Source organism: Colletotrichum fioriniae (assembly GCF_027942845.1).
Source record: "Colletotrichum fioriniae strain IMI 355084 chromosome Unknown scaffold_12, whole genome shotgun sequence".
Taxonomy (NCBI): Eukaryota; Fungi; Ascomycota; class Sordariomycetes; order Glomerellales; family Glomerellaceae; genus Colletotrichum; species Colletotrichum fioriniae.
In genome coordinates this window covers 1515843-1527448 of record NW_027076848.1, presented here as the reverse complement: position 1 = coordinate 1527448, position 11606 = coordinate 1515843, and the positions used below count along the sequence as shown (strand labels likewise).

The 11606-nt window shown below is 51.2% G+C and overlaps 2 protein-coding genes and 1 non-coding gene across 3 annotated transcripts; 2 read left to right on the top strand and 1 right to left on the bottom strand.

Annotated features, from left to right (window-relative positions):
• Positions 1 to 2022: 2022 nt before the first annotated feature.
• N0V96_009639 (uncharacterized protein) lies at positions 2023 to 4363 on the top strand (the record flags this gene model as incomplete). Its single annotated transcript, XM_065758706.1, has 3 exons — positions 2023 to 2634; positions 2694 to 3158; positions 3206 to 4363. The coding sequence occupies 3 exons, from the start codon at positions 2023 to 2025 to the stop codon at positions 4361 to 4363; spliced, it is 2235 nt and encodes a 744-aa protein (XP_065612771.1).
• A 369-nt stretch (positions 4364 to 4732) lies between these two features.
• Positions 4733 to 4813, top strand: N0V96_009638. The gene has a single exon. It is a non-coding gene; the product is annotated as a tRNA-Gly (tRNA).
• Positions 4814 to 10258: 5445 nt separating this feature from the next.
• Positions 10259 to 11140, bottom strand: N0V96_009637 (uncharacterized protein; the record flags this gene model as incomplete). The annotated part of the gene is made up of 1 exon (XM_053190310.2): positions 10259 to 11140. The coding sequence occupies one exon, from the start codon at positions 11138 to 11140 to the stop codon at positions 10259 to 10261; it is 882 nt and encodes a 293-aa protein (XP_053052240.2).
• Between the last annotated feature and the right edge of the window lie 466 nt (positions 11141 to 11606).

The following is an 11606-nucleotide window of genomic DNA, read 5'->3' as shown; positions in this document are numbered from 1 at the left end:
TTCTCTCGTTTCATTACCAATACAGATTTCACAATCTCCATATACCTCATCCATTCTCTCCGATCGCCTGGCCTCTTCAGTGCAAGTGATATGTCTGATCATTTCCTGCCCAACCTCAACCTGAGGATCGAATCGCGACACTTCTAAAAGAAGCTCCTGCAAGTCTATGTCGCGCCTATGGGCGGTACCTGACGTTTCATACAAGCACACGTCCTGGGCGTGCGCTCAGACTTTGCATGAATTAGGCCATGTGTAGCCGAAAACCTTGTTTGCTCCTCGCTAAATCTAAACGGGGATCAACTATCACGCGCCCTCAAAGTCAAATACAGTACGTCCGTCTGTACTGCAGGTATGGATGAGAGGAGTGACAGTTTACTCCGTCCCGCAACGAATGGCACCATATGGCACATGCTAGACGAAAGGTCGTTGTTTGCGTTTCAGTTCGTACGATTTCTGATTCTGTCATATTTTCTAAAATGCCATCCGGTCCACGGGATAAACGGTGGGTAAGTTCACCCGGAGTCCCCCATACCATAAGGTATTACCTAAAGTAGGATGTATACGAGGGCGGTCTAGTTCCCTCGAGGCTGGTCAACGAGGATGAACTCCAAGTCTCGAACGCGTGGAAAGCATCTTTGGGTAGAATAAGTCTGCGGGGGATAGCCAGCAGCCCCCCTTTGCGCCATCGCGGGAGCTTACCGTCGCCTCGGTAGTGATCCGTCCGGAGTCAAGGGTCAAGGAAATTATGTTGAAGATTGTTGTTGAAACTTACTGCGTAGACAAAACTGGTTTTTGGTACTTAGTATAGATTTTTACGACGTTGGTCCCAATTGAAGCTTCGGAGGATGTGTGTCCGTACCTAACTCGGTTAACACACTGCCATCGTCATACGGATAATGGACGTTGAGCGGCGCGGAACCCCACGAACTAACACGAAAAGGTTCTGGCTGGGTCGATCCATCTAGTTTATTACTCACCGTGTCAGTGATAGTCGGAGATTTGATAACGAGTAAGTTCTGCGTGGTACCGTCTTATTGTTCATGGATCTTTTTTTGGGTGTTCCCAGCATGTCGAACCTTATTGATATTGATCAAGGGCCTTTTGACACGCTTACTCTTTCCTCTTCGGCAGCTTGTACCGAGGCAACTTTCCTTTCAAGGCGACTTTGCACCCAATGCCAATATGGCTATTCAACTGGCATCAATGATAGATTGAAGTACAGGGGCTGCAGCCGCCAACATAGTATGCAGCAGGGTCCTCGCTGTTTTCTTCACGGGCTTGCCCGGTGACATATTTCCACAAGAGGGAGGGGCAAACCCCCGAGTCGCATATGACATTGAGACATTGAAGCATCGAATCAAAGAAACCTCTATACCGCTCTCAAAGACGACTGATTAGACAATCGCTCTAGATTTCCAAAGATCAGAGAAAGCATAGACATCAGACACGTGGTGGCTGGAAAAAATAAAAGGGACGCCCTACGCGTTCGGGGACCTCGGCGAAGCTTAAAGAACTTGTCCAAAGGTTAATACTAGGATGCATGCGGACGGAGTCTACTCCGTCATCAAGCCTTCTGCGGGCGCGCTGACGACAGGAAGAACTGAAAGCGGTCAAGCCGTATCCCATGGCTCATGGTCCATGGGTACAGTCAGCCTCCCTAGGCGAACAAGCAGGTGCTGCGGTCTGCCACCGGATTACGCGCGCTTCATCTCGCACTTTGTCTGGGCGACTCTCGCACTTTAAATCTTGAGTCAGGAAGAGCGGGGCCTGTGGGATAGTTTGCTCGGTCTCGGACCTCTCGTAAGCGCCGAGACCGAGGGGTCTCGACCATCGACCTAGAGTCCATCACCCACATCGACTGAAGGAATAGTTGTTTGTTGTTCAGCCCCCAGCAAGTTTGCCGCGAGTCGAATCATATTTGTGAAAGCCAAGACAAATTAACAACGGATTGTCAAATTCAATCTTGTGTTGCGTCGCATCGCATCGGGATCTGGTGTCACTCGGATTCTCCATACCGGCCCCATGGGACCGGATCCAACATCTGCCTCCGGAGCTGTCCGGACCTCGCCCACACAAGCACCCGACACACCGCAGCCGGGCCAATCCCAGCCCCCGACGGCCGCCGGAGATGAGGGCGGAAGCAGCAGTAACAGCAGCGTGACCCGCCTTGGCATCGGGAGCAGCAGCGGTGGCCGCAAAATCGAGCGGTCCTGCCAGCTGTGCCACCGCCGCAAGATCCGCTGCGACAAGAAGCAACCTTGCGCTTCGTGTGCCCGCGGCGGCTTCCAATGTCACTATCCACAGGCGGGTCAGCCGATACGCCGCGTCCGAAAGACCACCATCGCCGATGTTGCAAGCCGGATCTCGGACCTGGAGAAGACACTTGTGGCCGGGACGGCGAGCCAGCAACAGCAGCAGCTTCCGGCTCTCCGGGTTTCGCCATTGGCCTCCACGCCTGGGACAGCTTTTGGTTTGGGTTTGAACCCAAGTCACTCTAATACATCAGCATCCAGGCCAACGACAGCGCCAGCTTCGGGTCCGCATGAGAAGAGTGTCAACGATGAAATTCTTTTACGGAAGGGATCATCAAGTCAATACTTTGACGATGTCCTGATTTCTCGGGTCATCGAGGAGGTGAGTGATTCTCTCGTCCACTCGATGCATGTAACAGTCGGCTGACAACTCATCAAAAGGAACATGACATTCAATCGGTTCTCACAACACCGCAGAGCAGTGAGTCGGCAGCCACAGCGGAGCTGTCGCCTTTTAATCCCATGGGAATTCTCTCAGCACCAGATCTCAAACTGGATCTTGCTGAGCTCCTTCCCTCAAAGTACGGCGCCATAGAGTTGTGGAGGAATTACGTCGACAATATCGAGATTTGTAACAAGGTACTTCACCGGCCGACAGCAGAGGTCCTCGTCTACACGGCCATCGACGACCCCCGGAACGCGACCTCGGAAGCACTGGCGGTCATGTTTGCTATCTTCTTTGTTTCAACTGTTGTTCTGGAGCCCAACTCGGTCCAGAGCTTCACGGGCGAGGACAAGGTCACGAGCCTCCATCGCTTTAAGACAGGTCTCGAGCAAGCTTTTGCCAAGGCTGACTTCCTCGAACATCCTTCTGTGAAACTGCTCGAAGCCTTGTCTGTGTACTTGGTATGTATAACTAGAGTTGAATCATTTTTTTCATCTGCTTACACTAGGCGCAGGCGGCTCTTAGAATACACAATCCGGGCCGAGGCTTGTGGACGTTGAACGGACTGGCTATACGGGCAGCCCAATCCATCGGTCTACACCGAGACGGAACCAAGCTAGGCCTCTCACCATTTGAATCCGAGATTCGTAGACGTATTTGGTGGCATCTCGTCGCCCGCGACGGTAGAGCAGCGGAGGACTACGGCTTCTCAAATATTTCAAGCTTTAACCTACAAATCGGCGTGAGCTTCCCGTCGAATCTGGACGACGGAGACCTGTATCCCGAGATGAAAGAGCTCCCACACTCTCGCACCGGCTGGACAACCTTGACGCTGGCACTGATCAACATCCAAGTTACTCGCACATGGCACCGTCTAGCGGCCATGGCCTCGTCTTGGGCCGAAAACCCAACACCGGAATCTGTCCGCGCCCAGGTTGTCCAAGAACTTCACGAGTATGCGGAAGGATTCCTTCGACACTGCAATCCCGTCATCCCTCAACAACGCCAGACACTCCTCGTTGCACGGTTCATCATTCGCAAAGTCGACATGGTCACGCGCCAGCAGTGGCTCAATCTCCAGCACCCAGAGGCACGCGACTCATTTGCGACGGAGGAGAATCTTCTCCAGGCGCTCGGTATTCTCGAGGACGGCATGAGCCTGTCGTCGGACGAGCTGCTCCGACAGTATAGGTGGTCTATGCGGGCGTATCCCCAGTACCATATGCTTCTTTACGTCCTGTGGCACTTGTGTGTGAGGCCGGAGGGACCGAGTGTCGATAGGGCGTGGAAGGCTGTGGACGATAGCTTCATGCTCCTGAAGAGCGTAAACGCCACTTTCGGGCCCGCGGCGAAGATGACGGTTCTAGAAACCCTGCGAGCCAAGGCAACGGCAATACGGCAGAGCCTTGTCCAGCAGAACGGCGGTGGTGTGGTCGTCGTTGGCGGGGGGGCTACTACCGGGAGCGTCGAGAAAGAGTCGTACCCTACGCCGGGTGGAACTGATGATAAATCAGAAGCGGAGGGTATGGTGGATAGTGGACTGGACAGCATGGCCGCTGCCGATGGGATGGACTGGGCCGGCATGATGCAGGATTTCCCCGACTGGACCACACTGATGAACGAGTTCCAGGTGGACGGCTTGGATTTCCCAAACTATTTGAACTGATCTTGTGAGTGCTCGGAGTTTTGGACAGGCAGATACCAACCCCAATCAACCATGGACATTGCATCTATAGCCTCGCTGGCTTTGGCTTACTAAAAAGCTTCACATGATTCCTGGAGGCAGTGATGTTGCGGCATCCCTGGTCTCGATATCGACCACCGCTTCGCCACCTTGCACGCACATCTCTCGACTCCAGCCTCCTCGGCTGTCAGTCGAGTACGTCTGCTCCTCTTCTGCGCGTGAGCCTCTCTTTGGGCCTGCCGCCGCGGGCGCGAGCCCCGCCCTGCTCATCTGCGCGAGAGCTTCAGGGTCGGTCCTCGCGCCCGAAGGCTGGCCTTCATATTCCGGCAAAGGTACCGATATTATCAAGCAGCGTCGATGGTTTAGTGGTAAAATTCTCCGTTGCCATCCAGCAGCGTCGGGGAGCCGGGGGTTCGATTCCCCCTCGACGCAATTCTTTTTGCCGAAGTCCCATATTTAACCCCTCGTTGCCTCAATGCTGGCTTCTCCCTTTTTGAGGTATTGACAATTAACTCAGATCCATTACTTTGTGGCTGAAGAAATGAACTCAAGTCTTCGGAGAAAGAATGATATATTGGAATGATGATGTGCAATTCATGTATGGGTACTTACCTACTTTGCACGCACGTTAACTGAGTGTTTTGCGTTGGCTGAGAACGGAGTTTTTACATTTTCCAGTCGTCCTGCAGAGTACTTTCTATGCCGCTCGGTTGCCGATTGTAACCTCCTGTTAGCCTGTTGGCCTGTTTGCCGTGCTTGATGTCTATTTATTTGCATCAAAGTCACTTCACACCTGACTCATAATGAGAGACCTGCTTCTATTTTTTCGAATCTCCAAACTGTATTTCGATTGCGCTGTGTCGATGAACGTGACACAATGGGGTCAGTGCCTGCAGAACACATTTGTTTTCATAGAAAGGACCAAACTAATGCCAAATTGCGGCAGCTATACCCACCGCTACGACGTCAAAGACTGGAAGAGCCCAAAATGGCGCAAGATATGGCCCCGGTTCATCGAAGACGCTCAGCTAATCATGGAAGCGTCCGACGTTCTTCTCGTTGGACCTTTGCCCCATCGAGCCTCTGAAGCTATAACGGCACCTATCGCCACTGTGGAAAAGGGCATTATCTTCAATGGGTTAGGCGATGCAGGCCATGAGCCATTCTATTTTTGTGAGGATGCGGACAATTCGGTCGCAACGAACCAGAAACCGTACGACTTGACTATTTCCTGCATCTTACTTCGAGCTTACTCCCTTTGCCCTAAAAACATCAAGATTCAGTGAGTCCAGGCCAATCAGAACTAAAGTTTGAGAAGACAGCCTAACACATAAAGATCTAGTGGATACTGGAATGAGTACATTTGGGAGAATGCACGTGAGCTTTACCGAAGCCTTTGGCCCTATGAATGCATTCATTGCCCTTGGGACTACGGCACTGACGACTTGGACCAAGATGATGCTCAATGGAGAGAGAAATACATAAAACTCTTGCCCCGAAAAGCTTCCAGAAACAAGTACCAAAGCTGCGTTCTCAGGCGCATTGCGAAGCAAGGTTCGCTGAAGATAAAGGCCGTATCAAACAATTCTCGCGCTAGTTTCGTATCATCAGTTTCTACTGTTCAACTGGACACAATTCGGAACAGAATTGCTTGTTGCGCAACGAGCTGCGACCACGAGAAATGCAGGCCGGACTCCTTACGGTGGCGCAATTTCCCTGGAATTCGATTTCGGCTCATTGATGTGCGTCAACGATGTATCGTAGATGCTCTTGATGGCCTACCTTTTGCAGTTCTGTCATATGTTTGGGGCAACGCGGAACAGGCCAAGCTCACGACTGCGAACGCTCGAGAGCTGTTTCGTCCACAAGGTCTCGATTCGGTGTGGAATCAAATCCCATCTACAGTACGGGACGCCATGATCGCGTGTGAGCATCTTGGGGAAAATTATCTATGGGTAGACGCGCTTTGCATCTTGCAAGACTCTGCCCGTGATAGTAAGGTTCAAATCCTGCGAATGCGGTCCATATATTCTGCGGCCAAGTTCACGATTGTGGCAGTATCTGCAGAGAATGCTGACGAGGGTTTGCAAGTGCAGCGAAGTGCGGCTGTTTCGTCAGAGTGCAATTCCATCGACGGTCTCGATGCACTCTTGGCAGAATCATCCTGGGGTAGCCGAGGCTGGTGTTACCAAGAACAAGTATTGTCTCATCGAGCAGTTTTTTTCACTTCCAAGGGAATTTTCTTCCAGTGCCAGAAGGCCACATATCAATTGGACGGCACAATCCTACCAAAGTCAAGTTACATGTCAACACCCAGCGGCAACCAATTCCACGGACTAGGCAGTCTCTTACATATTCCGCAGGGGGAAAGCCTGGAATGCTTTCTTGCTGCCGTAGAAGCCTACTCAAAGTGAGACTTCACTTATGCAAAAGACAAAATCTCGGCATTCCAGGGGGTCTTCCACAGGCAGGAGGGCATGATGGACGGGAAGCGGTCGATGTTCCACTTCGGCCTGCCAACATGTGCTTTCGACCAGACTTTCTGCTGGCGGACAGCCGAACACAAACCTCATCTACGAAATTCGAATTTCCCTAGTTGGTCCTGGCTTGGCTGGGATGATGCAGTCTCCTTCGACAGAGGTCTCACTCGCATAGCTCGCACAAGCCAGATTCTCGGAGGCGATCGCCCACGAGACTTGAGGAATCGATCAACGACGCATCCTATTTATCAGCTCCGGCAGCCAATGCCGGAGATTTCGGAACTTTCTGCAAGCGATGGCTTTGGATTCCCCACAAACCCAGTTTCCGGAATGTTTGTAGATCATGGCTGGCATTCCATGTTCATCACTGTGAGTTCAGCATATCTTCGTATTTCGGCACGCCCGCAACAAGAACGACATTGCAACGGTCTATACGCCGTCTTCTCAACCATTTGCAGCCAGAGTAACGCAACTCAAAGGGCCAAATTGTCACCGCACCATGAAGTGGCCACTTCGGACACTGCGACATACCCAGTGGGCCAGCAATACGTGTCATACGACATCCATGACCATGACCACCATCGAGAATGTGAAGCAGAAACACCACTAGGTTACATATGGTTGGATTTCAACTGGCGTGACAGTCAGCCTGAGGATCGCGTTATGAAGTTTATTGCTCTTAGTGGCCGCCTGGAATCTGGAGAGTCCGGTAAATGGCAAATCACCATGTTAATGTGTCTCTTGGAAGCGGTTCCAAATCGCGATTGGGAACGGTTTCAGGTTATGGATTGCTCGATTCACAAAAGTCACTGGCTAAAAATCGGTGGATCTTGGGACATGTTGCAAATTCAGTAGTTCAGAAGCTTCCGAGAGTCCGTCAGCTTTCACCAGTGCTGTTTTTCAGAGCACGACCTTGCCCGCTAGGTATGCATCGCCTAAGATCGATGAAGCTGCCACTGCGGTGATATCTAAAGTAGGAGGCGATTAATAGGACTGGAATAAGTCTCTCAAAATTGATGCATTGAAGTGATACAAATTTCGCGACACTGGATGACTATGTCGTGTTACGACGTCTAGCATTCATGCTTCAGGGAAGCTACTGTAAAAGGAATCTCACCACCTTCAAATTATCAATGTATATGTATTGGAGAACCTTTGTCATCTGCCTGTTGAAGTACAGACATCACTTTAGTCCCTCAGCATACACAGTAGTTCTTGAATTCCCGTCGGGGATACGGGTTCAACTATCAATACTGTCTGCCCACACCGTAGGCCCCTTTCTGTGTGGCATCAATCTCACCCGCCTAATCCCATCCAGTTATCACAATTATGAGCTTTCCAGTACAGGGTATACCAATGCAAGCGCAGAATAAGAGTTCAAACTGTTGATATTGATGTGATGTGATTGAACAACTCCTGTTATGCCATAATGATTCCTTCCATCTCGTAAGCGATCTGCGAAAGAAACCCAAGCACAAGCATGCCTGCGATCTGGCAGTCTTTTCGATCAGAAAATCATTATTTCCCATCCTTCAACCCTTTCGGTCTGCTCCGGAATAGTCTGCAACTTCCGCGTCGTCTTAGACTTCCTGCTTGAATCCGATGACGCTGCGTCTACACCCCAACCGGAATCGTCGTCGGTTGCCGAGCATCAACGTTGTCGGAGTATGGACTTTCGCTGCTATTGCTTTCCGCCGACGACGGACCACCACTGCTGCTGGGACCCGCCTGATCAAACGCTCCTTCCGTTTCGGCAGGTGAAGGAAGCGTCTCATACCACTTGACTGGTGATAAATCCGTAGCTGAAGGGGGCGTCTGACGATCTGTGGGTGACGGGTCCCTATTGTTGGATCCGCTTGAGCTGCGGGTACTGGAACGACCTCTCTCGTCGAAGGGGTTGATGAAGTCTCTCATGGTGGTATTCTTTCGGAGAACGTTCGAGTTTCCTTCTTCCAGTTCGATCTCTTCCCATCTGTCGAGCTCCATTCCTTGCCTTGGCTCTCCACTGAGGTGGCGAGACACGGCTTTGCTCTTCGTCTTGATGCGTCGGAAGATATTAGCTACCTTGTCGACGATGTCGAAACCGCACTTAGAGGGTATGACCAGAAGGAGAGAGAGGGGCCAAAGTACCAAGGTGGCAGGAAGCCACAAGACCAGCAAGACCTTGTGTTGCAGTCTTTTCTCTGAGCTCTCGTACCATCCAGGAAAGAAACGGCACCTATTGAGGAAGGCGTAGAAGATGAGCGCCGAGATAGTGTAGATCACGCACGCCGCCGCTATAATTATGGTGTTCCGAAAGTTGCAATCGTCGTCTCGTATGCCGGCGCTGAGGCCGGCACCAGGAGCAGGAGGAGTAGGAGCTATCTTTGTTAGGCGGAGGAAGGAATAGTGGTATTGGACGGTGAAAGTTGTGGTGGCTTCAGGCCTCGGTGTCTTGTTTTTGCTTGCTTTGTATTCCTAGCGGGATAATCGGAAGAGAGAGATTGTAGGTGAGAAGTGGTGTCGAGACCGAGGTGTTCAAGCACGATGCTGGCCAGGCTGGGACACACGGGAAGGGTTTATATAGGGTAGAGCATGTCTATCTGCGATTGCATCTCAACGACATAGGGTAAGAGGTCACGGTTTAATTGAAGATAGTTAGTCTACCCGTTGGTGCCGTGAAGTCAAATCATACCTCTGTGGTCAACATCCGCTTTGCATGGCATCTGTCGGGAGCCGCAACCTTGATAGGATTCGCCTTGCAAGCCCACTACTTTCAAGCAAACTTTCAGGAACAGGAGTTTAGCGTCTTTCGACGCATTGACGGCGCAGGGTGGTGATGGATCGTGTAAGGGGCATCCTGTCCCTCTCCCCTCGTAAAGTCCGTCCAGGTCAATTGACAATAAGCCTCAAAGGTGTACACAACTGATGTGTCAGATTGTGGAAGAGATTTCTTCGTGCACCTTGAAAGGCTATCCAGATAGCAGATGATCAATGATATTGAGGGAGGTAACGTGGAGTGGAAAGAGCCCAATCAAATCTCCTCAAAGGAAATCTAAAGAAGAGTAAGGCCCTTCATGGTTGGCCATGCTCGTAAGAATGCTTGATACCAGGTCTTATTACTGCAGGCCAGTTTAAATCGATCTTCATGATGTGATTCATGAAAGTATCTCACGATGGCTGTGACTGATGACTGCCAGTCCGACTTCAACCTGCCTGTGGACCACAAGTAAAGGGCTTACCTGGACTAAGGATGTATCAGTACCAGCACTGAGAACAACCAAGATCTATTCGATGACTTCAATTCACTAAAACTGCAACTTTTAACAATGAATACAGTCCACTTGCTCATGGCCACCAAATGATGTGACCGCGATGCCCTTAGCAACCCCTTAGCCAGACATGAAGAACCCACCCCCTACTCCTTGACGGCAGGAGCATATGGCTTCTGCTCAACCATCCTAGCCTTATACATCCTCCACACCTCAGCCGCCGCCGCCTCATTCTCAATCGCCACGATCTCTGACGCAGTCAGCCTCTGCCCAAGCAACGGCTCCTTCTCAGAGATCTCAGAGGTCCTCTTACATTGATTCTCCCGAGCGCGGTTGCCAGCAGAGCAGGCGGCGCGGGGAGCAATCTCCCGGTCAACGCCTTGAGTGGCTGTGCAGCGCTGAAAGTCATTGCAGGTGATGGCCGCAAAGTTGTAGACCATAAACAGAGGCCAGAAGGCGACGACGAAGATGGCGATTTGGATGCGAATCAGGGTATCGATAGCCTCGGCCGAGAGACACGGCTCCCACCACCAGCCGCCGGTATCATCGTCCGCAAACGTCTGTGCAGCGGCATACGCCTCGGCAGCACTCTCAGTCTTGTCCTTCTCCTCCGTCTGTCCTACAAATATGAAGCCGACATAGGTCGAATAACAGAAGTAGAGAGCACCGTGGAGGAGATACACCGCCGCCGCAATGGTCTTGAAGACCTCGGGGTCCAAGACGTATTGTTCCGAGGGTTCGCGGATGACGTCACCCAAGGTGTAGGCGCTGAAGGTGACCAAGAACACGGCGTAGATTACGACGAGGCCGATGGCTGTGGTATCGAAACAGGTGAGAGGTTCAGAGTCCATGTCGGTGGTGTTTCCCTGGGTGGACGAGGACAACTGCTTCTCCTCGTCGTAGTTCATGTCGCGGCCGGACTGTTCGCCGGAGGCTTTGACGATGTGGAGGTAGTCGGTGTAGAAGGAGTTGACGTTCTTGATGGGACGGGACGTAGCCGCCCGGATTGAAGCCATTGCAGTTGCCATTGCGATAGGTTGTGACGGATGATGTCTTGCGGTAGAGAGAAGTCAGACGAAAGAAATTATTCTTGCTGCTTATAGAACGAACTTGTATCTGATGGATGTGGGATGCTGAAATAAAGAATGGAAGTTTACATATGGAGGATTTGGGTGCGATGTTTAATATCACATGAAGAAAAGATCGGAGAAAGACTTCTGCACAATCTCGAGGACCTCTCCGGCGACACACTCTACTAACGCATCGTGAAAAGTCAATAAGAAATAGGCATCGAAAGAACGTTGGGAACAGAAACTTTGCTGTGATGGAATGCCACCGTCCCATTATTATGTCTATAGTATTATACAGTACTGGTACAGGATATCAGGCGACTGTTGTCGCAAAGATCTCCCCTCAACTCCATGGAAAGCTCAACATGGTATTGTGGTGCCACGAGTAAGAAAAAAGTATGTGCGTGAAGCGAAACGACAGCTC